We start from the raw sequence: 25,676 nt of genomic DNA, 5'->3' as shown, positions 1-25,676 counted from the left end.
CAAAAAATTTACTGAAAAAATGTACATGTTCTTCTCTAAGGATCTTTCTGTGCAATTAGAGCTGACCTAACTGTTCATAACAAAGTTTGTAGAGCGCAGAAGCAGTTTTAATGCAGTTATGGGGATCTCAAGAGAGTGACACCTGAATGTGCGTAATGAGATAGTTGAATGCTTTCAGAACAATCCTGGCTGGCAGAAGGAGGTGATTTTGTGCAAGATCGACTGCCAAGTTAAAAGCTCTGCTAGCTCAGTCCACTTGGGATGAAAATGAGGCAGGCAACTTTTTCTCACTTTTAAAGAACATTTCCTGCAGATCCATGGTCTGCTGTAACGCCTTCAAAGTTTGCCATTTTGGGAGTCAATGCTTGAGTGCATTGACACAGGGAGAACTGTGGCTGTGCAGAAGCTTCCTGTTTCCACAAGAGGATCTCTGGTGGTGATCCCTCTTCTCCACCTGCAGATACCCTTCTCTGCTAGAGGAAAGGGAAGGCCACAACATCCAACAGCTGATCAGAGGTCCTTCTTGGAAGCTTAGGATTGCACCCTTCATTGAGAATGGCCAGAATCAGGCTGAAAGTACAAACAGGTTCTGGGGTGGGATCCCAGCAGTGTGGGTGGCTTTCAGGAGAGCCTTCTATACCGCCACCACCACCATGTGTCACAGAATTTTAGGGCGGAGGGGTGTCCAGAGGGTAGCATCTTCCACGAGTCATAACCTGCCCATGTTCTCCATCCACCTCTTTCATTTTTCCCTTACCTCAGGAAATCCATTAGGAAGGAAATACCCAAATAGCTGTGCTTCTGTTCCTGCTAGTGCCCCTCCACCTGGAAGCACCGTCTGCCAGGACAGGAGGCAGAGTAGAACCCAACATGCCGAATCAGATCTACCTAGCCAGCTTTCTGTTCACGTGGTGGCAACAGGGAACCCACAAAGAGGAGTGCAACAGCACCTTCCCACCCAAGTTCCCCAGCACAGGCTTACTGATTCTGATCCTGGAAGTAGCATGTCAACATCAGGACTAGTAGCATTGATATTCTTATCTTTCATTAATAAGGGTCCACCTTGAGGTGGTTCATAATTATTCAACTAAAGCAGATAGGGTTAAATAGAGCTTTTTGTGGTTGTGTGTGTTGGAAGGGAGGTTGGGGGGCAACCAGAGCTTTATCTCTTACTTTTCTGGCACTTGACCCCCCCCCCCATTGAACAGGGCAGAATACACCCCCACAACAGTGGTAACCCTGGGATGAGAGGATGTCCATGTCCAATCAACTGGTTTCTACTTGTCTACAACATTATTTACTTTAGCTAATATAACTTATCATAGTTGATACATTGTAATATCATAATTAAAAATAACAAGAAAACAATGCCAGCTTTCAGCATTGTTCTCAGGTTATTAAAAATGGTTATTAAAAATTGCCTCAACTATCTTCCTGGATACAGAATTAAGTTGATGGTCCTGTACAAAAGGGATAGATACTACTACTGTTTACTCTTCTAGACATAAATCAGCTTGGTGTTGGCTTTATTTGATAGTATTTTTGATAGTACGCTTCTAATTCCTTCAGAATCCTTGGATGAATGCCACAAGGCCCCATTTGGGCTTCCTTGTGCATGCACTTTGGTTAGCAAGACTGTTGATACCCAGGGTGTCCTTTGTCTTCAGTCTTTTAGTGTGCTTGTACATTTTCTTCTTGTTTCTATTATCAGTCACCAACAAAGCTTATTTTCTGCCTTTACCCTTCTGAGTCTGTCACAACTTTGTGTTAAACCAAAACAATCCTTCTCAGTAATCTGGACCTTATTCCACCTGTAGAAGTTTTCACTTTTTGATTTTCAGATCACTGAAAATATCCCTCCTGCCTCACTGAGCTTACAATGATTTTACATTGCATGGTTATCTTTTCCAATAAGACTTCAGTCCCCTTGACTTCCCTTTCTATTTAACAGATCTTTCACAGTACTCTGCTGAACTTTTGGACACTGCCACCTCAGGAATGCTACATAAGGTACATCAGTATTTTTATTCATGTGGCATGTTAATTGGGAACCTTGAGATATGCTGCGTTTTTTGCCTGGTATTTGCCTTTTGGCGAGAAGGAAAACTGTTCGAGGGACTTTCCTTCATGAAGCTGATTTACATGCAAAGCCAGCAATACTGAGCTGACTGTACAGGTCAGAACATGACATTCACATAGAAATAGGCAATGGAACATGTAGCATCCGAGCTGGATGAGCAAGATAAATACCTAGGAGACCAATGCCCCCGTGGAAAACATCTCCCTGGAGAATGGTTGCTATGCTGCGTGACGGTGGCATTTACAGCCTGCCTGTCAACTAGTGATATATGCATAGCGTGTATGCATCCAATTTATTGATCAGTAAATGCTGGGTAAAGGTACAGACACCTGGTCTGTAAACCTGTTTACAAAGTCTAAACTATTAAGGCTACAATTCACTTGTTAGTGGAACCCACCAGCTCGCTCAGCCGCAATGCTGAGGGAATAGGCAAATGTGACATTGCAGCCCCAGCCTTTTCTCTCTCATTCTACTTATAGGAAGGCAACAAAGAATGAATCCAAGTGGCTTGCTTTTCTTGTGATCAACTCTTCCCTTTAGAATTGGCCTGTAAAAACCTTTGAGCCCACTGTATGCCTCAAACAGAAAGCAGAAGCAGGGCTGAAAAGTATTTACTGAGGAAAACAATGAGCCAAGTTTCATGCCAGAGCCAGGAAGTGACAAAGGGGTAAGTGACTTCTAGTCTGCCCCCACCCCCAAATGCTGATCCATCAGAATTTAAGCGTTACCAAAAACTAATGCACAGAACTATCTCAAAAGAGACTGGTAAAGTTTTTGCTTTATCAGAGCCAAAAAAAAGAACCAGGAAATGAGTGTTCAAAAAAGAACTTAGATGAGGTTGCTGTCACTGATACACTGTTCTCACTCTTCAAGGGCCTGCAGTGGTCCTGTGTCTCAACCAACAAAGTCCTCTCCTGTTAGTCTTTTGGTTCACGTTTTTTGCAACAGCATATACACTGCTAAACAAACTGGCTATTGGTCTGGCCCCTTGTTCCCTCTCAGTCTATCCGTAAGGTAGCAAGCACATGTATGAACAATCAATCCAGGACAGAAAAGCATCTCACTAATGAGAAGGAAAGATAACAGCCGATTCTTCCTAGAGCTGGTTTCCTTACAAGGCACCTTCTTATAGTGGTGCCTTACAGAGCACCACTAGAATTCCTCCTTCAGAGCTGCATCACTCACTTAACTTATTTTTATCTGTTTTAATAGTCCAATTAAGCTGTCAACTCACGATATCGTTAGACTCGATACAACAAATATGAGCGTTACTGTGCTAGCATCTTGCCCATCCATTCCCCTTGCTTCCTCTGTAAGAATCAAGAAAGGAACTTGTACCTGTCCCCTGTAAAGAGACAGACACATTCGACGTGCATCTGTGACACATATTTCTCAATGCAAGGTGTGATGTATACTTCCTGTCTTTGGATATTATGCTGCAAGCACACAAATCTTAAATGTGAATTGATTGCACATCTGCTCCTACACTTTCATCCTAGCATCCAACCCTGTTTCATCCAGCTGCCTGTTTCCTCTGCATGCAAGGAAGAATAGTTTGAATAAGCCAGGTATTGGGCTAGATTAACTGAGGGCCTGCCTGGGGCACACTGCTAAAATCAAACTCAGCCAGAACCCACCCAGAATCCAGCCTGAGGTGAGCAGATAGATGTGTGGGATGAGGTTATCCCAGAAGAACTGCCCTTTCCTTTCCCCCTTCTTGTGGATTTCCTTACGCTCCTTAGTTGTCCTCCTGACCAAAGCACTGAAATTAGCTATGAGTGTTCATACAAAGCAAAGTCTGGGAGGCATGATGATTTCCCGGGCTGCTTTGAGCAACATGACTGAAATTACTAAACCTACCCAGAAATTCAAAGGAAATGAATCAGTAACAAATTATTTAAGACATTTGTAGCTCACAGGAAGCCTGAGAAATGCTGATCCATTCTTATAGACGGAAAAAGAAGGGAAACCCACATAGATACTTGAGTTATCTGACTAGTACTTCATTGCTACATATCTGAGCAATGCCAAGAAATAAACATCATTTATGCAAACAACAGACAGTTCATTAATAAAACAGAGAAACAACAAAAGGGGAAGGTACCTAAGTGTCCCAATACAGAAGAGAAAATTTTAAGAGAGAGCATTTTAAGGTAGAAGCAACACTGGGAAGAGCCGTAGTGAGACATTTAGAGAAATATAAGCAGCCCCCAAGGAAGGAAAGCCCTTTCTGAAACGCACTGGGTATAATAAATGGTTTTTTTCCCCAGACACCTTTAATGAAACAGACTGTCTGCTTGAGGTGGAGGAGAGGAGGTGCAGAAACAGCTTTCTGGCACATGATTCAAAGTGATCCTGACCAAAATTGTTGAAGTACCATCATCCCCCACCCCTCCCCCCCACACACACCAGTTGGGTAAAGATGATGGGATTCATATCCCAACATATCTGGAAGGAACCGGGTTGGGAAAGACTTGTCTAATGCCACAATCTAGGTAGTAGATTTCAGAGAATTGCAAACCCAAGGCATGTGCTGAGATGCGGCATTGCATAGCTCAAACTGCACGTGGCTCTCCTCAAATGATTATCTCTGTCATGTTATGGTTTTCCTACCTTTGTCATTTTGCCACCTCCTTTGTTATTGTCATTCCAGTGGTAGATGAGCCACAAACCTTTAGGAGGCATGGAGCAGGAGTACAGAATAGTGGACAGCCCTGCATCTTTCTTCGCATGCCCTTTGGCGGATATAAGGCGCATAGGCCAACTCCCTAAGGCAACTTTTCTAGTCCTTCTGAAACCCCACTAACTGGTTCTTGATGTATGGTAATAATCTTATTCGACATCATTCGGAAGCAGAGGAGAACTGCACCCTGATTCAGGCTGGAACCTTTCAGCCTGTTCTCCAGGCCACTTCTTTATCTTTTGACAAAGTGTTTGTAGAGCCAAGTATAAACATGACTAGATCATGCCAGATCTCTGTCTTTCAGGTGGGGTTAAGACAGGGAGAACAATGGCTTGAATAGGAAGGAAGTCAGCAAAGAAGTTAGTGAACGAACAGCAGAGAGTCAGCCGTTCTTTAGTGGTTAGAGAGTCTTGGACTGGGATTGACTCCATTCAATCTTGAAGCTCACCATGTGAGTTTGAGCCAGTTACCTCACAGGGTTGTTGTGAGGATAAACTGGAAAGGAGAAAGATCAGGCATACAACTTTGACTCACTAGAGGAAAAACTGAGATGCACAAGAAATAAATATTTCTGTGGTGCAAAAGAGGCTTATTTCAAATTTAAGACAGAGATTCTGAATTTCAAAGAAAGGAAAATAAATAGGGGAATAAAAAAGCAATCGAGCCGAAGTGGTATCATGGGTAGAGTGCCAGACTGGGGACCTGGCAGAACCAGGTTCTAGTCTCGATTGAAGCTCACTGGGTGATTTTGGGTAAGTCGTGGAGTCACAGCCTAAACTACCACGAAAGGTTGTTGTTGTTGTGAGAAGAAAATGGAACCATGTAATCCAACCAAGGTTCCTCATAAGAAGAAAGATGGTGGAATATACAGTCGTTGTTGTTGTTGCTGTTGTCATCATCATCATCATCATCATCATCATCATCAACTTTTGTTTCATCCTGAAACTGAAGCAATCCATTTCCTACTGCCAAAAATGCTCTCTAGCTAAATTCCTTAGATTGATTACCCCTGGCCATGAGAACAGTAGTAGAAAAAGAGAAGGCAGGATGCAGAAGGATCAGCTACAACTACTTTTTCCTTCCTCCTCCTCTTTTGCAAGCCACCCAGGGAGCTTTGGCTATTGGGATGTATTGAAATAATGATGGTGATGAAGAATAAGAATCTTCATTTAAAATTTGCTCCTTTAAATCTTCTTTTCATCTGTAGCTCTCACTAGCTCTTTAGGGAATTACGGCTGTGCATTCGCTTTACCTCTTATATAGTGTAATATTTCTATTTAAGATCTTTTAAAAATAAAGTAATTTTTAAGGAAGTGGTGTCTCTTAATGTTTTTTGGATGCTCAACATCCGTACAAGAGCTGCTGGTCCCAGGGAAGATCTGCGTTACTTTGGTAGCTGAGCAACGCAGGAGGAGATTAAATACCAGGAATGTGAATACTTTTTCATAAAGAAGTGGATTTCAATACTCATATGCATAGACCTGAAATAAACTTATTCATGGATACAGAAAAATATGCATGTATGTCTTTCATAAATATACATGGGAAGCAGCTTTAAGACTCTATGTGGTGAAATGATTAGAGCAGCCTTCCCTATCCTGGGGTCCTCCAGGTGTTTTAGAATGCAATTCCCGACATACAACAGTGGGACACGCTGCTGGGAATGCACGGGATGGTAGCCAAAAGCACCTGGAAGGCACCAGGTTGAGGAAGGTTGGTCCAGAGTGATTCTTCCAGGAAGCTCACTGGGGGAACTTGAGTGAGGGTGGCCACTTATGCACTGATAAAATAGAGAAAATGAATCACCAATGCAAAGTACATAAGAGGGCACCAATGTGCATAACATTTGCATATGCTAATATATATCTATGTGCATTTAGCAATCATAATCATAGTTTAGGCAGTTCACCTCACTATGCTGAGAAAGATGCATCAGCTGACCTGTGGGTCTGCTCAGCCTAGCATCCAGGTAATAACTCCTGAAGGATAAGTTCCTGCTCTCCTTTCTGACTGTTCTTTGAATTAGTCATAGAGGCCACCTTCAAACAGAGGACTGTCCTGACACAGTTCTTCAAAAAGAGAAATGTTCACTGTAAAGCAGGACACCCGGTGACCCTACCAGGGGTCAGTTACTTCGATTTGGCAAACCTACCTCAGAGAATTATTGTGAACATAGCATGGAGAGGGGGAAGAACCTTGCATGCCATCTTGAGCTCCTTGAAGGAAGGACAGAATTAATTAATCACACTCTTTTCTTGCTTCCACTGAATCCCCCTGCTCATCTTGTCATGCAACTAGTTCCTGGAAACTCCTATGCACAGCACCATCTTTCAAGCGAGAAGTAAGAGTGCAGCAAGGTGCTAGGCCTTGGGTGCAGGGCCCGAGTTGCCTCCTTCCCTCTGGAAAGGCTAGTTTCTGAGTTGCATCTCCAACACTCCAACTCTGCCCTGCAGCCTTCAGCAATCTAGTGCCCTCAGGGTAGGCACACAAAGACCTAACTCTCTCACCTGTGTGTACAGTGGTTCGTAGATGTCCACTCCATTGTCCTGGCTGTGGGAAAGGGTCTCAGAACCCCGTCTCCAGATGAAGCGAGCTGGCGGATTGGAGTTGACTGTGCACCGAAGGAAGACTGTCTTCTCCTGGTAGAAACTGCCACGGACATCACTGATGGTTTGGTGGACAGTGAGGATGGGCTCATCCAAATCTGCAAGGGAGGGAAGGTAAGGAAGGAGCCCAGGGCCACTGTTAGTGAGACTTAAGCAAGTGTGTGCACAGTTTGTTGGTCATCCAGCACTCCGGGAACAAGAGCAGAGGGAAGGAAAGGTCAGAAAAGCCTCACCAAGACTCCTTTGACCAACAAAACCAGGTAGACTGCCATAAATGATCCCCATTCTAGCAGCTATCTGAAGGCAAAGTGGCAGAGTAGATGAGTAATCCATTGCTTAACACTGCTGAATTGAAGGACAAAGAACCCTTCCTAGAGACCATCCAATTTACCAGCAATATGGTTGCAAAACACAGGTAACCTGCTAAGAATGTATGTCATTCTTAATGTGGTGCTCCCTTAAGGTGTCCTAGATATAGACCAACTTTCCCTAACCTGGTGTCCCATGAATGTGTTGGGAGTACAGCTCCTAGCATCCCCAGCCAGCAGTTGGCAATGGAATGCTGGCAGTTGTAGTTCAACATATTTGGGGGCACCAGGTGAGGGAGCCTACCCTAAAATGACTGAGGAATGAGTAAACTTAAAAGTGAGTGGGGGGTAGGCAAAAGAAAAAGGAGAACAGAGGCTAACGTGGAGCTATATTTTATAGGCAGAAAAGAAGAATGCGATGCAATGCTGACCATGTAAAATATGAGAAGCAAAACATAAGAAAACACACACATTTGCCTGCCTTCTGCACCACTCTCTCACACGCCCCATTAAATCTTTAATCTGTTCTATTGATTAAGCATATGGGGCAATTTTTAAGCTTATGCTTTGAAAAATTCACATATAGATAATGGAACATTTTGCAAAGTATGAAATGCTTATCTATTTACAAGCTTAAGCTTCCTTCTAGGAAACTTCATATCACTTTATTAGGTATAATCTCCCCAATACTGCCTATCTTTTTTCAGGGAGAGGGCACAGGGACCCCATGATCCAGAAAACAGTTTTTTTTAAATTTTCTCTCTTTGATCATCCCAGAAGGACTCCTCTATCTTTCTCCCTCTAGCTGCTGCTTTCCAGTCCTCCTTCTTGTCTTCTTCTAGTCTAGACATGCCCCTACCTTTCCTCTGTACATGGTCGCTATGCATACGATGAGGCCGCTAGAGATGAATGACCTCGTTCCTGTGGGCTGGAAGGTTAATTCCGTCCTGTGTATAAACTATGCATTCCGCTGGTTCATAACACACCAGACAGAATAAGGAATAGTAGATGCATTACATTTAACTGAGTATTCCTCTGTTTTAAACACTGTGCCTATATTTGTGACAGTCTGATAGAATTCGAGCGCTTTATAGCTTGTCTATTATTATGCGGCAGGGTGCTGGTGGGGCGGGGCGAGCTTTAGCAGCTTGCCTGAGAGCCAGGTAGCCAAGGCTGCTCCTGCCTCCTGTCTAGGCTGCCAAATGCATCCCCAGTTGGTAAAGTTGCCTTGTAATTCCTTGGCTGCAGCATCCTTACATCTGAATGAGGATCTTGCTCTGCCAGCTGAGATACTAGTGGAAAGACTCCTCTCTTGGCTTCCTCATTGCATCTCACCTGTCCCCCCCGACTGGAAAAGGGTACTTGAATCCATCACACTCATCCAGTCTCATCAACATGAGCTCTGCTGTATGAATCTAAATTTAAAGATTCCTGTGCCTGTCCTGCAGATACTTAATCTCCTCTCTCTCTCTCTCCCCCCCTCCCTCCCCCCACACATGTGTTCATGCTATCGGTAGAAGTTGCAAGTAGGCTATGTTCATACCGAAATCTGGCTGATCTACACATAGCACAAAGCCAGAGCCTTCAAGGATCCTGCAACCTCTGGCTCCAAGGGAATCACATGACCGAACATCCCGCATAGTTATTCTTTAAAAAACCAAAACCTTGATGCATGAAAAGGCACAACAGTTAAGTTTAAGAAGTTAACGTTTCACCTTATAGTACTAGTTTACTACATGTGGAAAGGCAGGAGAAGCGAACCTCTGGTCTGCATGCTTAAGCCAATCTGTAGAGGTTGCTCATCTGGCTTGCCACTTTGCAGAATTGCTTCAGTGGCTGACTTGGTGGCAGAATCCATGGAAGACCCCCCACTGTTATCTCTCCCACAGTGAAAACACCTGGCTAAGCTGGAGGCCGGAGGAGCAATTCTCCTGCTGCCAGTGCAGGCCTGGATGCTTTGCTCAAATGGCAGCTTCCCCAAGGCATCTGCCTGCCCCATGTTCTCTCCCCAGTGACGGAAAGGGTAGGAAGAGAAGGGCGGGGGGCAAGTGGCTTTGCTAGGTGTAGCCCAATTCCAGTGGGAGAGGGAAACTGGTTCCAGGCACAAGAAGGAACATGTTCTGGATGCAGCTGCAGTAAGAGAAATGTCCACAGATCAGTGACAGGGTGCGGGCTTTGTACACAAAAGGTCTCATGTTCAATCCATGACATCTCCAGCCTGGGCAAGGAAAGAGCCCTGCCTGAAATCCTGGAAAGATGCTTCTGGTCAGCATAGACTTGCCTTCCCTAGCCTGGTGCCCTCAAGATGTTTTGGATTACAACTACCTCCATATCTAGCCATCTTCTATGCCAGTTGGCATTGCAGTCAAGCACATCTGGAGGGAGTCCTGGGCATACCACAGGACCAACACTTCCGACTTGATACAAGGCATCATCCTTGATCCCAAATAATTTTTTTTAACTTAAGGAAATATTCAAAATTGCCACCACTACCCTTGTAGGGTGAAATAAAACTGTGCAGGAAGGTTTCTGTCATGTGATTCTATTAAAGACATGAGTTTGGCTCATTAAAAACACCCCTTCTTCCAAATATCAAGATCAAGTAGACTGAAGGGCAAGGAACCTCCAGAACAGAACAGTATCATTCTTGCCATCTATTTATCTCCCTGCTCCCTTTAATGTTCTGCTAATAAGGAGAGACAAGGCTAAACCAGATTAATGAAACTTGTCACCAATTTTCATATGCCCCAGACAGCTGCAATGGAAGATCGCACTGAACTCAATAGAGTGAGTGAGTCCAGATTTGCACTGCTGAGGGCCTAGATCAGGCCTTTTCTTTTAAACTGAAAGATGCCTGGGACACAATGAGAGAAATCTGCCTGCACTTTTGCACATCAAGGCAGAGCCTCCAAGTATTCCTCCCTGTTCCATGCCTCTTCTCTTCACCAAGCCCTTATATGCTACCAGAATTTACAATATCGATTTGGATATATCCACCTCTAAAAATCCAGCTTCTCAAGAAGAGATTACTTTCTGCTAAAAGCAGACGTTTCCCAAGGAGACATGTGCCAGGGCCAGGCTATTTGCATATTTTAATGAGGCATGTGTCCTGAAGAGACAGTATTTATAACGGACGCTGAGATTTGCTAGCCTGATAACAACAGGCTTGTAGTTCAGACACCTGGACAAAGGTGTTAGCTGGGTGGAGGTGGATGAAAAGCGAAATGATGCACTCCGAGATTCAAGGCCTTTCTTAAACACCTGGCTAGGAGGAGATTTGGCCTCTACATCCCACCCTCATGCTTTGCTCATGCCATCCTCCATTTTGTCTGTGCTTGCCGCTTTAAGACCATTCTCCTATATTTCTTCCATGGTCTCTGTCTTCCTTCTATACCGTTTTTCTGAGAGAAAGAACTGACAATGATGCAAGATGGGGTGGCAGACTCATTTGGAAGGATGATTCAATTCTCCCGAATTGTTATGGTTCAGAGTTACACATTGACTACAAGGTGCAGAGGGACCCTCGTTTATATTAATGGGAGAATGAGACTTTCGTGAGGTAACTAAACATTCAGGGTTTTTTTTTCCAGGGATCTGTGATCACATTCACCATTCGAGTGAGAAAATATGCTTCCCAATGGGTTCGTTGCTATTTCTCTCCCTGGGCTGCCTCTGTGTTTTGCTCGTTTTATTCCCTTCTTTGCTGCGTGACTCGTTGGATGGGCTTTGGGCATGCCCCCTACCTTGCTCCACAAGTGAAAAGAAATTAAAAAATCAGTGACAATGAAACAGCTGAAATAGCAATACTGGGCTTTAGAGATAACATGCAAATTTGGGCCACAATAGAATTCACCTGATGCAAATCCCAATTATCTAAAGCCCAAGTCTCTCATTCACTTTTGACGTGATAAAGCAGCTATAACAAGGTGACCCTTGACAATTTTGTCTGACTTTTTTTTTCTTTCTAAATGCTCCATGGTGTGGTAAGTTCTCATCTTTTACCATATCCTGGAGAACTGTAATTTGCTACCAGTCCCCAGTACATGATAACTATCATCTCTGTGCAGACTGCCCGTGAGGTAAAGAAAAGGGCAACCGGAGTGATCAAAGGGCTGGAACAACTTCGCTATGAGTTAAGGTTACACCCTTTGGGATCGTTTAGCTTAGAAAAATGGTGAGTACGAAGTGTGCAAAATTATGCATGGTGTGGAGAAAGTGGAGGAGAGTTTCTTCCTCTTCCCTAATACTAGAACCTAGAGCTATCTCACTGGTGGGAAATCCAGGGCAGATTAAAGGAAGCACTGCTTTATGTGATGCGTGGACTGCAAGATGTAGTGATGAGCAATGGCTTGGATGGTTTTAAAAGTAGATTAGCCACAATGCTTAGAGGAGGACACTCTCAATGGCTACTAATGCTGATGGCAGGACATTTCGCAACACCAGAGGCTAGGGAACATGAACAGGAGGGCCACGAGCTAGACTCTACTAGTGATTCAGAGGCTTCTGGGGAGATACCACTGTCGCCGTCTGGTCCAAAATTAATGGATGAAGTTCAGTTATTGCAGCCTGATGATGTGGACGAGGTGCTTGGACGAGTACGTCCCACCACTTGCCTATTGGACCCTTGCCCATCTTGGTTAATAAACAATGCCAAGCACAGGATTGGGATCTGGATCTTGGAAGTGGTTAACGCTTCTCTGAGGGAGGGTCGGGTACCTGCCCCTTTAAAGGAGGCGGTAGTCTGACCGGTCCTGAAGGAAGCGTCACTGGATCCAGAGATGGCCACTAATTATAGACCAGTGGCCAACATCCTGTTTCTGGGCAAGGTGTTGGAGCGGGTGGTGGCGGGACAACTCCAAGCACTCTTGGATGAAACTGATTATCTGGACCCATTTCAGTCTGGCTTCAGACCCGGGTACGGTACTGAATCTGCCTTGGTTGCCCTGTATGATGACCTGTGCAGGGAGAAGGACAGGGGGAGTGCGTCTCTGTTGGTTCTTCTGGACCTCTCAGCGGCTTTCGATACCATCGACCATGGTATCCTTCTGGATAGGCTAGCGGGATTGGGGGTCGGAGGCACTCCTTTGCAATGGTTCCGCTCCTATCTCAATGGCCGATTCCAGAAGGTGGTGCTGGGGGACTATGGCTCTGCACCGTGGCAGCTATGCCATGGAGGACCGCAGGGATCCATTTTGTCCCCTTTGCTGTTTAACATCTCCATGAAACTGCTGGGAGAGGTCATTAGGAGGTGTAGGCTGCGGAATCATCAGTACGCTGATGATACCCAGCTCTACCTCTCATTTTCCACCAATCCAGGTGAGGCAGTGGCTGTGCTGAACCGGTGCCTGGCCGAGGTAATGGGCTGGATGAGGGCCAATAAACTGAAGCTCAATCCAGACAAGATGGAGGTCCTGTTGGTTGGCGGATCGGGCTTCGGGGAGGGTGAATTGAACCTAGTCCTGAATGGGGTTGCACTCCCTCTTAGGGACAAGTTCCACAGCTTGGGAGTGCTCCTCGACCCAGAGCTTTCACTGGAAGCTCAGGTGACAGCGGTGGTGAGGAGCGCTTTCTTTCAGCTTCGGCTGATCCATCAGCTGCGCCCCTACCTGGAGTACGACTGCCTGGCGACAGTGACACACGTGTTGGTGACTTCCCGACTTGACTTCTGTAACGTGCTCTATGTGGGGCTACCCTTGAAGACGGTCCAGATACTGCCATTGGTTCAAAATAGAGCTGCCATGCTGCTGACGGGAACGGGGCGTTATGTTCACATGACTCCAGTCCTCCATCAGCTTCACTGGCTTCCCGTTGAAGTCCAGGCCCAATTCAAGGATTTGGTGATGACCTATAAAGCCCTTAACGGCTTGGGTCCTGGTTACCTGAAGGAGCGCTTACGTCCATATATGCCTGCCCGCCCGCCCGCCCTTGAGATCTGTGGGAGAAGCTCTTCTCCGGGAGCCCTCCGTGAAGGAAATTAGGAGGGTGAGTACTTGGAGGAGGGTTTTCTTTGCGGTGGCGCCCAATCTATGGAATGCGCTCCCCAGAGAGGTCCGCCTGGCGCCGTCGTTATTTGTTTTTCAGCGTCAGGCGAAGACCTTTTTATTCAAATGTTATTTTAATTGTTAATATTATTTATTCATTTTATTCTTTGGCCAGGGCGACTTAATTTATATTGTTAATTTATATTATTCTATTGAAGTTTATTTATGGTTGTGAGCCGCCCCGAGGCTTTGGCGAATGGGGCGGCATAGAAGTCTCCTAAGTAAGTAAGTAAGTAAGTAAGTAAGTAAGTAAGTAAGTAAGGCCACATTCTGTTCATGGGCTTCCTAGCAGCAGCTGGCTGACTACTGAGGGAAACAAATGATGGGCTAGAGAGACCCTTGGCCTGATCCAAAATGGCTATGTTATCTGGGAAAATCTCATTGTGCCAAAGTGACAGAGAAGCAAGCACTTTGCAGTGGTATAAGCACACCCAAAATAATGAGAGAACTAGGTCCGACTCTCCCATTTATCCACATTCTTGATGTTGTGATCATAAGCAGGAGTGGGGAAGTGGTGTCACTCTCACCTACGATTCCATCAGCCCCGGCCAGCCTAGGAAATGGCGAGGGACCATGAAAGTCGTAGGTTGCAAGATCTGGAGCACTGCAAGTAACTCATCCATGTTCCAGAGGCTGGCTCCAGCCTAACTGGTGTTTCTGGAGTTTCAATAATCTACCGGGATGCCCTCTTTTATTTGCTGTCCCCTCCCCTTGCAGTTCTGCTCAGGGGGTCTCAGGCACTCTCCATGCCCTCCCCATGATGCCCAAACCAATATAGATTTGAGGGAGCTGAGTCACCACTCGCACCCCTAAAGTCTGTGAGAGAACAAAAGTGCCCTCCCCCGAAGAATTCACAGCTGGACTGTATCAATGCCTTCTGCCTTTCCTCGTTCTCCACCTGGCCTGTGAGGCAATTCTTGATCCTCAGCAATAGCTCTTTGCAGCAACCCCAGGTGAGGCAGTGGCTGGTTTGAATCAGTGCCTGGGCCTGGTGATGGGCTGGATGAGGGCCAATAAACTGAGACTCAATCCAGACATCCAGATGGTAGGTGGTTTGTCCATCCAGCTGGGGGACTGCTGGACAGGGTTCGTAGTATGGGGGCACTCTTGAACCCTGAATTGTCTCTGGAGTCACAAGTGGACTCATGACAAGGAGCAGCTTTTATTGGCTTAGGCTGATTTACCAACTACTTCCCTGTCTGGACAGGCAGAGCCTAGCAACAGTGATCCACGATCGCGTAACCTCTGGTCTGGACTACTGCTACACGCTGTACATGGGGTTGCCTTTGAAAGCGGTCCAGAGAGTTCAATTCATTGCAGCGAGGCTGCAAACAGGGACTGGCTGACATGAACACATTACACCAGTCCTCTATCAATTACATTGGTTACTGATTGAAGACAAGGCCCAGTTCAAGTGCTAACATTTACATTTAATGCCCTCAACAGTTTGGGGCCAGGTTGTCTGAAGGAACAACTTCAACATGTGCTGACCCAAACCCTGAGATCATCAGTGGAGGCTCTTCTCAGAGAGTCCTCTCCAAAGGAAGCAAGGAGGGTGGCTACCCCATCTGTGGAATCAGCTCCCCAAAGAGGTCCACCTGGTGCCCAGCCAGTGCTCCTTTCCATGCCAGGTGAAAATCTTTTAATTTTCCCAATATTTTAATTCTACTTTTACTTGTATTTTATTACTGCACCTCTAGATTGCTTTAGTTGTGGTTGTGGTTGTGGTGGGTGGATCATCTGTTTATTGTATTTATATTAATTGTTTTATTGTGATTTTATCATGACTGTTTTAAATTATTCTATATTTTGATTGCATGAACCGCCCAGGAAGCCTCTGGGTTGATGGGTGGTATAGAAATATAACAAATAAACAAACAAATTCTACTGCTGCTACTAACACACTATTACTTGACATTAATATAGTGCTTTCAAACATTAAAAGAGCTTCACACCTGCCCTTGCTAAATAGGTACATGCCCACAATGATAAAGACGTTAGCGGCACTACATTAACATATTAATTCAGCCCACAGTTGGTGACTTGCCAACCAGCACAACCATGTGGGCTGTTTCAATATCAACACAACTTTTAAATGTCCCTTCCTTCCATCTGGCTCCTCTTTCACTTCCTCCCAACATGGAAAGGCTCCAAGCAGCAGCTTCCCTGATTAATGCCAATGTCTGCGGACTTTGTGCTAGTGACAGCAGTTTCCTAGATCCCCGGCACACCTGCCTTGCTGGCATTGACTGAAGCACAGCGGCTGGCTGTCTGGCTTTCTCCTTTAGGGATTCACAGGAAACAGATCTGAAAACAGATCTAGTTGGGTAAATGGCAACATGTGACCCAACTGCTTTCTTGCAAGCGGGAAGCTACTCAGGAACATAGTCTACAAGCAAGTCCAGCTCTTCTGTCATTTGGATATGTATTGCCTTTGGGTCCAAGCTGGTTACAAGTAAGATATAATCATCACAGTTTGTGCCATTCCTGTGACTTCTGTGGAGACACATAGACAATCCATGGTTTGCTGTTTCACTGATGGTTGCTCCCTCCAACCAGCAGGATTTGATCTTATTCTGAGAGAGAGAGAGAGAGAGAGAGAGAGAGAGAGAGAGAGAGCGCGCGCGAGCACATACATCGCCACAGTTCTGGCTTGAGAGACTTTGGGACTGTGCACATATAATGGTAGTAAATCATGTGCTGAGCAACACATAACTTGCCATGCCATGTGCCAGGCTTTTTCCATAGAATTTTTGGCTATTACTGAATATTACTCCTGAATACTTCTGAAATGAACTAACTCAGAATTAACCTAACTACTAGCATCATGTAGCAACCCCGATCAACCTCTGAATATTAAAAATGGACTATGGAATTCAGTAACCTGCATTTTGTCACCATTAAGTGCTAACTGGATTGATGTCCAACACATGGCAAGAAGTGGATTCACTTACACCAAGTTCCCCTTAAGGATCCTCCTTCAATCCAACTGTATCAAAATGGACTTGCTTGTGAAATTCCCACTTGTGTTCCAGAAGATACTATATGTGAGCCATTTGTCTGGCCACAAACATTAAACTATAATCCAAAGTAAGTACATATAAATATTACCTTTTGTTAAAAGTTAGGGAAAGGGAAAGGAGACAACACCATGCCAAACACAGGAGTGTGCAGTTAAGGCTTTTCCTGCCCTCTCATTCATGCATCTAACAAGAACTTATTAAATGCAGGCTCTTCTCCAGAGCAGAAAAATGCAAAGAAACAGAAAGAAGGAGGCATATTACCAAGTCCATCTGTAGAGTAGATGTTAGTATTAGAAAGCCCTCGGCCACCCAACCTACCCCACAGCTCTAAAGGTCAGAAATGCCTGAAGAACTGCAGGACTCTGCATCAGCTTAGATCCAAGCTACATTCAAAAGGCAAAGGGAAACTCACAAGAAATAATGCACCTCAGGAGACTGAACTTCACCCATGATGAGCCATCAACTCTAAGAAGCAAGGTCTGGCATAATTGAACTCAACAATGAGACGGGAAGGGGAGAGGAGATCCTAAACATCCCAAGAGAAGCTCACAGATGCTCTAGATAAGGGCATAGAACATCAGGCCTGGGGACATAAGCTGGCTTGCCCGAGGTGTCAATCAGTCCTTCTAGGGTTCCCAATGACCACCCTCCTTCTCCTGGATCCTCTCCCTTTTCCCTAACCACCAACTGTGTGGAGGTTTCCTAGCTTTTGTACTTTTTTCCAACTAGATAAAGCTAAAACACCTCTCTTGTCTTAAAATGAAGACAACTGGTACCCATGAGGATTCATCCTGTTCATGGTGTCACCGCAAGCAGAAGGGGCTGCTTGTGCTTAGAACTGAGTGCTGCGTGTTGAGTGTGAATGAGCAAAGCGTGAACCTGCTGAAGTTCTCCAAGTTCCAAGAGAACTCCAAGTTTTCCACAAAGCTCTGCACTAGGACTTTACATGTATTTCTCCAAACAGATGCATCAATCATGCACAATTTTGAAATGCATGCATTCTGTTAATTAAAGCATACTTATACACATCTTTTCAGAAGTGTGCATTTTAAGTGCATTTTTCAAAAGTTTGCATCTTTTTCTCCCTCTTCCATAATACTAGAACCCGGGGTTGGACCATGAAGCTGAATGTTAGGTTTAAGACATGTAAAAGAAAGTACTTCTTCACACAATGTATAGTTAAACTACGGAATTCATTGCCATGGGAAATGGTGATGGCTGCCTGATTGGATGGCTTTAAAAGGGGATTGGACAGATTCATGAAGAAGGAGACTATCAATGGCTAACTAGCCTTGCTGAATATGAGCTACCTCCTTTACCAGGCAGGTCTGCATGCATACGCCAGTTGCTGAGGAGCTTGGGCAGCTGGAGGTCTTGCACCCATCCTGCTCGAGGGATCAGCTGGCTTACCCTCATGTGTATGGAGTGCTGGATTGGATAGACCTTTGGTCTGATCCAGCATGGCTTTTTTTCTTACGTTCTATGATTTTTGTAAGCTCAGAAATGCATGGACTTCAACCTTATATTGTGACTCAGCTTGTGTTTAGTGCAAAAGGTGTGAGGCTAGTAAATTCTAATAAAAAAACAAACTGAAATGTATTTCTCATACAGCCTTACGAGTTCAGACTATTTTAAAGCAAGTAATTATCAGCACTAAGGTGAACTTTTCTGTGGGTGGAAGAATGGACTTTGAAGTGAAACAGGATTTCAAAGAAATGAAATGCCCATTCTTTGGAAATCTGTTAAGTTCCAGCACTGCTTTTCAATTGCTACTCTGCAGCTGGCATGAAGGGAGGAAGCAGAAATAACTTTCAGATCTCTGTTTAAAGTCTCTTCCCATTATTTACACCAATCATCTGAAAGGCAGCAATATATATTTATTTAAAGGACCAATAAAAGCCTTGCATGTATGCAAGCCAGCAGGATCCATCACATCACTCATTACCAGATGCATGAGCTGGTAATTATATCCAAAATCTATGCAAAGTGTTGACTTGTTGAAAATTTGCGACATAATAAGAGAGGAAAGTGAATGAGTAACAAGTCTGAAATGTTGCTTGAGGCCCAAGCAATGAAACAAGAGGCCATGAAAATAGAGCTACAGCACTTTCCTTTTTAAAAGTCTGGATTGAATGGCTATATAGTTACCCTCTTAGTGTGGTGCCATCTTTAGCTATTATATCCCTTGTCACATTTATGTGACTACGTGAGTTCGAGAGGCACACCTATACGGCTATTCCATTTTACCTTTGTAACAACACTGCAAAGCAGGTCAGGCTACAGCGAGGAGACAAATGCAGCAGATGGTTATTTTTGATGTTGCATCTAGTGACTTTGATTAGGCTTTGAGGTTATGACCCCCTTGTATGAAACACTCAACTATGGCTTAGCACTACATGTGCAAACAGAAGCAAGCATCAGGCTTGTGTGCTCCTGCTGACCTTTTCTCCTCTGAGACAGCCACAAGGTGGAGACCTGAATCACTGACTTCCTTTTAAAACAAATTTAGAATTGTGTTCAAACTGAAGGAACTCAAGTTAGTTTAAACCACAGATTGTTGACAAGCCAGGATAAGAAACCATGGGTTGATCCTGGCTTGGCTCAACACGTAATAGTTTCAATTAAGCAGAGATCCCCCCTAGCCATCTTGGACATAATGCTAAATTTTGTTTACTTTAAATCAGGAAATGGATGCTTCTCAGTTTGCAACCAAGCAGCAGAAGGAGCAGGGAGCATAAGCTTGAGGCTTGTTCCTGCTCCTTCCCGTATGGCTAAACCATGGTATGTCTGAAGCAGGTCACTCTCTTGCACAAGGCAACCCAAGTGAGTGTCATGGATGAGTATGGATCTGAACCCAGTGCTGATCCAGGTTCAGCGTTCCGCACAGCACACTCATTCACAGCCAGTTATGAAAGGTCTAGCTGCTAATTAACCAGGTTTTCCTTCTGGAACTACAGGATTCTGTCCCTTTGCCTCCAAGGCATGAGGTTGATTCTAGGTCAATGCAGAATTACACATGTCAAGCAAACAGGAACAGCCACACAGTAGAACTGTGGGAAGCTTTGGATGGCCACAAAATGACTTACACTGCACATCTACTCGAATGGACTTGATGGCAGGGACCCCAACCCCATTTTCCGCTTTACAATAATAGCGACCCCCCTGCAGTCTCTGGATCTTCTCAATCCGAAGGGTTTCATTGAACACCGACGTCTCCTGGAATTTGTCTGAGGCGCTGCCAGCTGTTTTGGTCCACCTCACCTAAAGCAGGAAAATGAGAAAGACAAAGAGAAAGGGAAACAAAAGAAAGCACAGCTGCAGGACACAGACCAACACAGACCTGGGGCACTGATCAGAGATAGCAAGTCATCCTCAGCACTCATGCCCGTTTCCTGACCAGTCTGACACAGCCCGGAGCTTCCCATCTTGTGATTTTTTTAAATGGTACAAATCCATTCTGCTGAGAACTTTATCCAGCAACCCACCAATAAAAAGTTTCGTGCCAGATTTTCAAAGGTATTTGTCAAGGGCATTAACTCCTGCCATGCTGCTTCCCAACTAGCATGTTCCAAAGGCCAAGCTTGGGTAGCTGAGTCAAGGCTAAATCGAGCGCTCCAAACTAGCTCCGATTCCTGGTGGATATGCACTGACTGGTTAAGAGGCCCATGAAAACTTCTTCTTCATCTTTTCTTGTAACATCCTCTCTTTAGCATGCAGAGCTGTACATTAGCCTTCCCCAACATGGCACTATCCAGATAAGTTTGGCCATAACTGCCAGCATTCCCTACCGGGCAAGAATGGGAACTGCAGTCTGGAGGGCATCAGGTTTGGGAAGGTTAGTTTAAATAGCTGGATTTTGGAAGTAAGGGATGTAGTTCAATTGTTGGGTGCTTTCTTTTCCCTTGCTAACTATGACAACTTGTCACTTTGGTGTCAGTGATTCAACAACAGCAGCAAACAACAATTTGTTATGGTCAGTGACCAGTTCATTCTTAATAAACAATTTACAAATAACACCATGGATTAAAATATTCCAATTATTAGACAAAGCATCAATAAACAAGTGATATAAAAACCATGAGAGACACAGGTTGTTTCTTTCTAATCAAGCTCCCTTTCTATGTGCTTTGTGCACTGAATGAATGAGAGGACTTCTATGTTGCACAAGGGAGAATGGATCTGAATGAAATATTGTAAAACAATGAAAGTTACAATAAGTCAGGATTTCCACATTCTGGGGGAGGACTGCCCTGGCATTGCTGGTGCCTGAACACAGGCAATCCCCAAAGCAGAGAGAAGCAGAGTGAAGGGCAGAAGGGTGGCACCAAGAATGGAAAGGATGTCATACTCAGGATATTGAGCAGGCCCAAATCAGCACGCTACTTTTCCTTTTCCCTGGAGCTGAAGGCAACATGGAGGAACAACTCAGGAATGGAACACCGTGATGGAATAATCAGCAAGCTAGAGGACACTGAGGAATACACGGGCAGGTAGCCACACAAAGTTGCCTATAACTAAGGGAGGTAGTCTGAAGGTACCCCCTGCCAGATAATATAAGGCCTTATCTATCAGTCTACCATAATTGAAACTTGCACAATATGCTACAAGCACAACACAACAACTGGAAATATGTGCAGAGTCAGTAACCCAAACACACAATCCCATCCATATCTACCAAGCCACAAAACAGATAACATGCACATAAGGTGCATATTATCACAAAACTGATTATTTCTAAAATGAGTTATTTTAATTTCCCTGCCTCTAGGAGACAAGTTATGAAAATTGCCCAAAAGGTTTTTTTTTTTTTTTTTCAAAGTGTAGAATGTTGTGGCATTTCTTTTTGGTAGAAAACTTTTTTGGGGACTGCACATGCAATTTGGGACCATTTAAATATGATCCCCAAAATAGAAACAGAGCGAGTCAGAAGAGACCTCCTGGGCATCTAGTCTGACCCCCGGCTCCAGCCGGCTTCGCTCACAACATGCCCACCATGTGCATGTCCAGCCTATCCTTGAACACCCTCACCAATGGGGCTTCAACCACTTCCCATGGAAGCCCATTCCAGACCCTTGGGGTCCTGACTGTCAGGAAGTGCTTCCTGGCATCTCAATGGAACCTTGGTTCCCTGAGCTTTGCTCCGTTGGAGTGCGTCCTGCCTTCCTCTGCAGGGGAGAACAGCTCTCTACCCACCTCAATGTGACATCCCCTCACATACCTGTATGTCGCCAACAGATCCCCTCTGAGTCTCCTCTTCTGCAGGCTGAAGAGACCCAGTTCCCTCAGTCTCGCCTCATACGGCATCCCCTGCAAACCGGCCACCAACCTAGTGGCCCTACGCTGCACTGACTCTAACCTGGCTATATCCTTCCTGTAATGAGGGGCCCAAAACTAAGCACAATACTCCAGTTGCGGGCGCACCAGAGTCATATAGAGTGGTAGTAATACCTCTCTCGATCTAGAAGCCACACTTCTGGCTATGCAACCAAGGGTGGCGTTCGCCCTCTTGACGACCGCATCACACTGCTGTTTAGCCTGCAGTCAACCAGCACCCCGAGGTCCCTTTCACAAGTGCTGCTCTCCAGCCACTTGTCCCTTGCCCACTTCCACAGTCTGTCCAGATCCTTCTGGATCCGGAGTACCTGCTCCTCAGTTGCAGCCACCACCCCCATTTTAGCATTGTCTGCAAATCTGATCAGCGGACTGGTCAGCCCCTCTTCCATCTTTCTTGATGAAAAGTTTGAACAGGATCAGTCTCAGGACAGAGCCCTGGGGAACCCCACTCATCACTGGCCACCATCCCAATGATTCCCCAGTAACAGTTACCCTCTGCTTTCGCTCCATCAACCATGCCCTAATCCATTGGACAGTGCATCCGTCTATCCCAAAACTCCTCAGTTTCTCCACCAGGATATCATGTGGCACTTTGTCAAAGGCCTTGCTGAAATCCAGGTAAACCACATCCATCGCATCCCTTCCGTCTAGCCACCTCAAAACCTTGTCATAGAATTCCACAAGGTTTGGCTGGCAGGACCTGTTTTTGCAGAAACCATGTTGTGTGACCGCCAACCTCCCTTCCCTATCTAGGGTTACTAGATCTCTTGCTATTATGAGCTCGCTCGCTATAAATATAATGGCATTAAAGGATAGGGGTTTGTGTGCAATGTAGAAACCTTTACCCTGGGTCACTTAAACTTCTCAAGCATCCCTCCAGTTCTGAATCTTGAGCATACATTTAGGGTATGTCTTCAAGAATGTTCCTGCAACTTTGAGGGCAAAACATGGCCTTGAATAGGAGTGTTGGTTCCATACGTTGGTAACACATGTTGGTAACACATGAAGTTAACTTACACCTTCAGACCGTTATGCCTTCTAGTTCAGTACTGTCTACACTGACAGGTAGCAGCTCTATAGGTTTTCAGGCAGGAATCTCTCTCAGTGCTATCTGAAGAAGATGGAGATTGAACCTAGGACCATCTGCATGCAAAGTCATTGCTCTGCTACTGAGCCATGCAATCTCATCATCTAAATAAATGACCCTCTGCCCCTCTGAAAGCAAATTCTGTTCTGGAAAATAAAGTCATGGCTACATAGCTATAAAGATCCTCTGCCCGAGGCAAGTTCAATCACTTAGTATATGGTTCACAGGCCAGTTTCCCACCACACATCTTTACAAGCTGCTTGTGACCATGGCAGCCTCAACATTCAGTGTACTTCTGTTCTCAAAAAGAGAGAGAAAGCCCCCACACATGTAGCGACTAGTTGCCTGAACGCACTGAAGTCTCAAATTGAAGGGTTTCGTGGTTTCATCAGAACATGCAGCTTCAATGTCCATCCACTACCACTTCCTATTCCTCTCTCATTGCTCCTTTTCCTACCTCTGCTTCCCCTTTTCCTCATGCCATTTTTCTGTGGTAGGAACATCCAGAGCACATGAGTAGAGTCTGCCACCTCTGCTGAACCCCTGAGAACTGTCCAGGATGAGAGAGAGGAGGAAGGGAGAGATCTGTAGCTGTAAGGAATCTTCCCTGTTCTGGCTTTGTACTTCTGAAGTACTTGCTTGAAGTTGGTATAGTTGATTAATGTCCCTATGCATAGGAAAGGGGTTTTGGTGTACTTGGCCCAGCTTATACACTGCATTTAAATAATACTCGATATTATGTTGTAATTCTTGATTTAGCCTATTCTGTAATTAATTTAAAATGTTATAATACAAATAATACTTGTATTCATGGAATGAACTGGTCGCATTGTTTGTTATTTTATTGATGTGCTTACTTTGGGCACATCATGAGAAGGCAAGACTCATTGGAGAAGTTAACTGTGTTAGGAGAAGTTGAAGGCAGAAGAAGAGGATGACCCAGTATGAAATGGATTGATTCCATAAAAGAATCCATAGCCTTGAGTTTATAAGAGATGAACAAGGCTATCAAGGACAGAGCATTTTGGAGGGTGCTCATTCATCAAGTCACCATAAATCAGAGATGACTAGACATCACATAACAACAACTTGTTGTAGCTGATGTATTAGTATGCTTTCTCTTATTGCTGTGAACTGCTCAGAAACCTTCCACTATTGGGCAGAATAGATACTTAGACTTTCTGTTGTTTCAAAAGTAGTACCATTTCCTTCCTCTTAGGTTACTGTTATGCCTGTGTCTACCCATACTGATCTGGCCATAGGAAGGACCATAACTCATATAAAGGGTGGAGTACATACTCTGCATACAGAGAAGGTCCCAGTCCCAAGTTTAATTTCCAAGTAGGGCAGGGAAAGATTTGTCTCAGAAACCCAAGAGAGCAGTCTTTCCCAACTAGGTGCCCTCTAGATGTTTTAGGCTACAACCCCAAGCATTCCTGACTATTGGCCATGCTGACTAGGAATGATGGAAGATGATCTTCCTAGAGAGCATCATGTTGGGAAAGTCTGGTGGAGACAATAACGAGCTAGATCAACTGGCCATCTGACTCAGTGTAAGGCAACATCCAGTTTTCCACATAACTTGGTTGAAGCCCACCACAACCCTGTTCCCATTGCTGACAACAGGAGGTCTCTCTGGTATGGACATGGTCAGCCTGAACAACCTGAGCAGCCTTCATACAAGCAACCTCCCACACAGCTTTGGCTTTCTGATGGTAACGACACCATGCAAGGCCAGGAAGAGGAGGACGTAAGAAGGGTATGAGTATATTCAGATATGGAATTCAGAAAAAATGCATTTAAGGAACTTCTAGAAAAAGTTTCACCCAAAGACTTTTGGGACGCTGTGTACCGGAGGGAGGAATCAGCCTTCCTCAATCAGGCATCTTCCAGATGCATTGGACAAGTCCCAAAATCCCAGTCAGAATAACCAGAATGTCTGCAGCATTATAGTCCTGCAAATCTGGAAGGGACCAGGCTGAGGAAGGCTGACAGTCTATCACAATCATTTGAGACAGCATATGAGTGAGAGAGTGTGCAGGAGCAAGTGTGGATTTCCAGCTCAGATAATACTTATCACATGCTCCCTCCTGTAGGGCACATGGCTTCCCATTTTATAGATGAACTGAAGATGAAGGTAACAATTTACTGGATGTCAGACAAGGCCCACAAAGGGGAGTAGGGAACTGAACTTGCTCTTCATAAAGTGGGGTAAAGAACTGAACTCGCACTTGTATACTGCAAACAGGGAGGCAGGATCCTTACCATCCTACTGTCCCAACCCTTTGTTTTAATCCTTTCCCTGCCTACAGTCTGTATCTAAGTAATTTGGATTGCAGACATGAGAGGATAGGGTTTTCGGGCTCCCACTCAGTGCCCCCATCCTGCTTAGAGTTTCTCAGATAATGGCTGCCCATGAGGGATTTATTTAGCCTTTGTCCTTGCATTAGAAGCCTGAAGCCTCTCGGAGTGCATTCTGTTTGCATGGCTGCTTCAGTCAGTCCTTTAATCTTT

General features: G+C 44.9%; 1 protein-coding gene across 1 annotated transcript in view; it reads right to left on the bottom strand.

Annotated features, from left to right (window-relative positions):
* Positions 1-25,676, bottom strand: part of MDGA1 (MAM domain containing glycosylphosphatidylinositol anchor 1) — a 192,711-nt gene that overhangs the window by 165,087 nt on the left and 1,948 nt on the right. Inside the window, exons 2-3 of the mRNA XM_044450534.1 lie at positions 19,828-20,002; positions 7,271-7,467 (exon numbers count right to left, since the gene is read on the bottom strand). Coding sequence (XP_044306469.1) covers positions 7,271-7,467; positions 19,828-20,002 — 372 coding nt within the window. The remainder of the gene's footprint in view (positions 1-7,270; positions 7,468-19,827; positions 20,003-25,676) is intronic.

Source organism: Varanus komodoensis, unplaced genomic scaffold, assembly GCF_004798865.1.
Source record: "Varanus komodoensis strain SLA01 unplaced genomic scaffold, ASM479886v1 scaffold1, whole genome shotgun sequence".
Taxonomy (NCBI): domain Eukaryota; kingdom Metazoa; phylum Chordata; class Lepidosauria; order Squamata; family Varanidae; genus Varanus; species Varanus komodoensis.
This window is presented reverse-complemented; position numbering and strand designations above follow the sequence as displayed.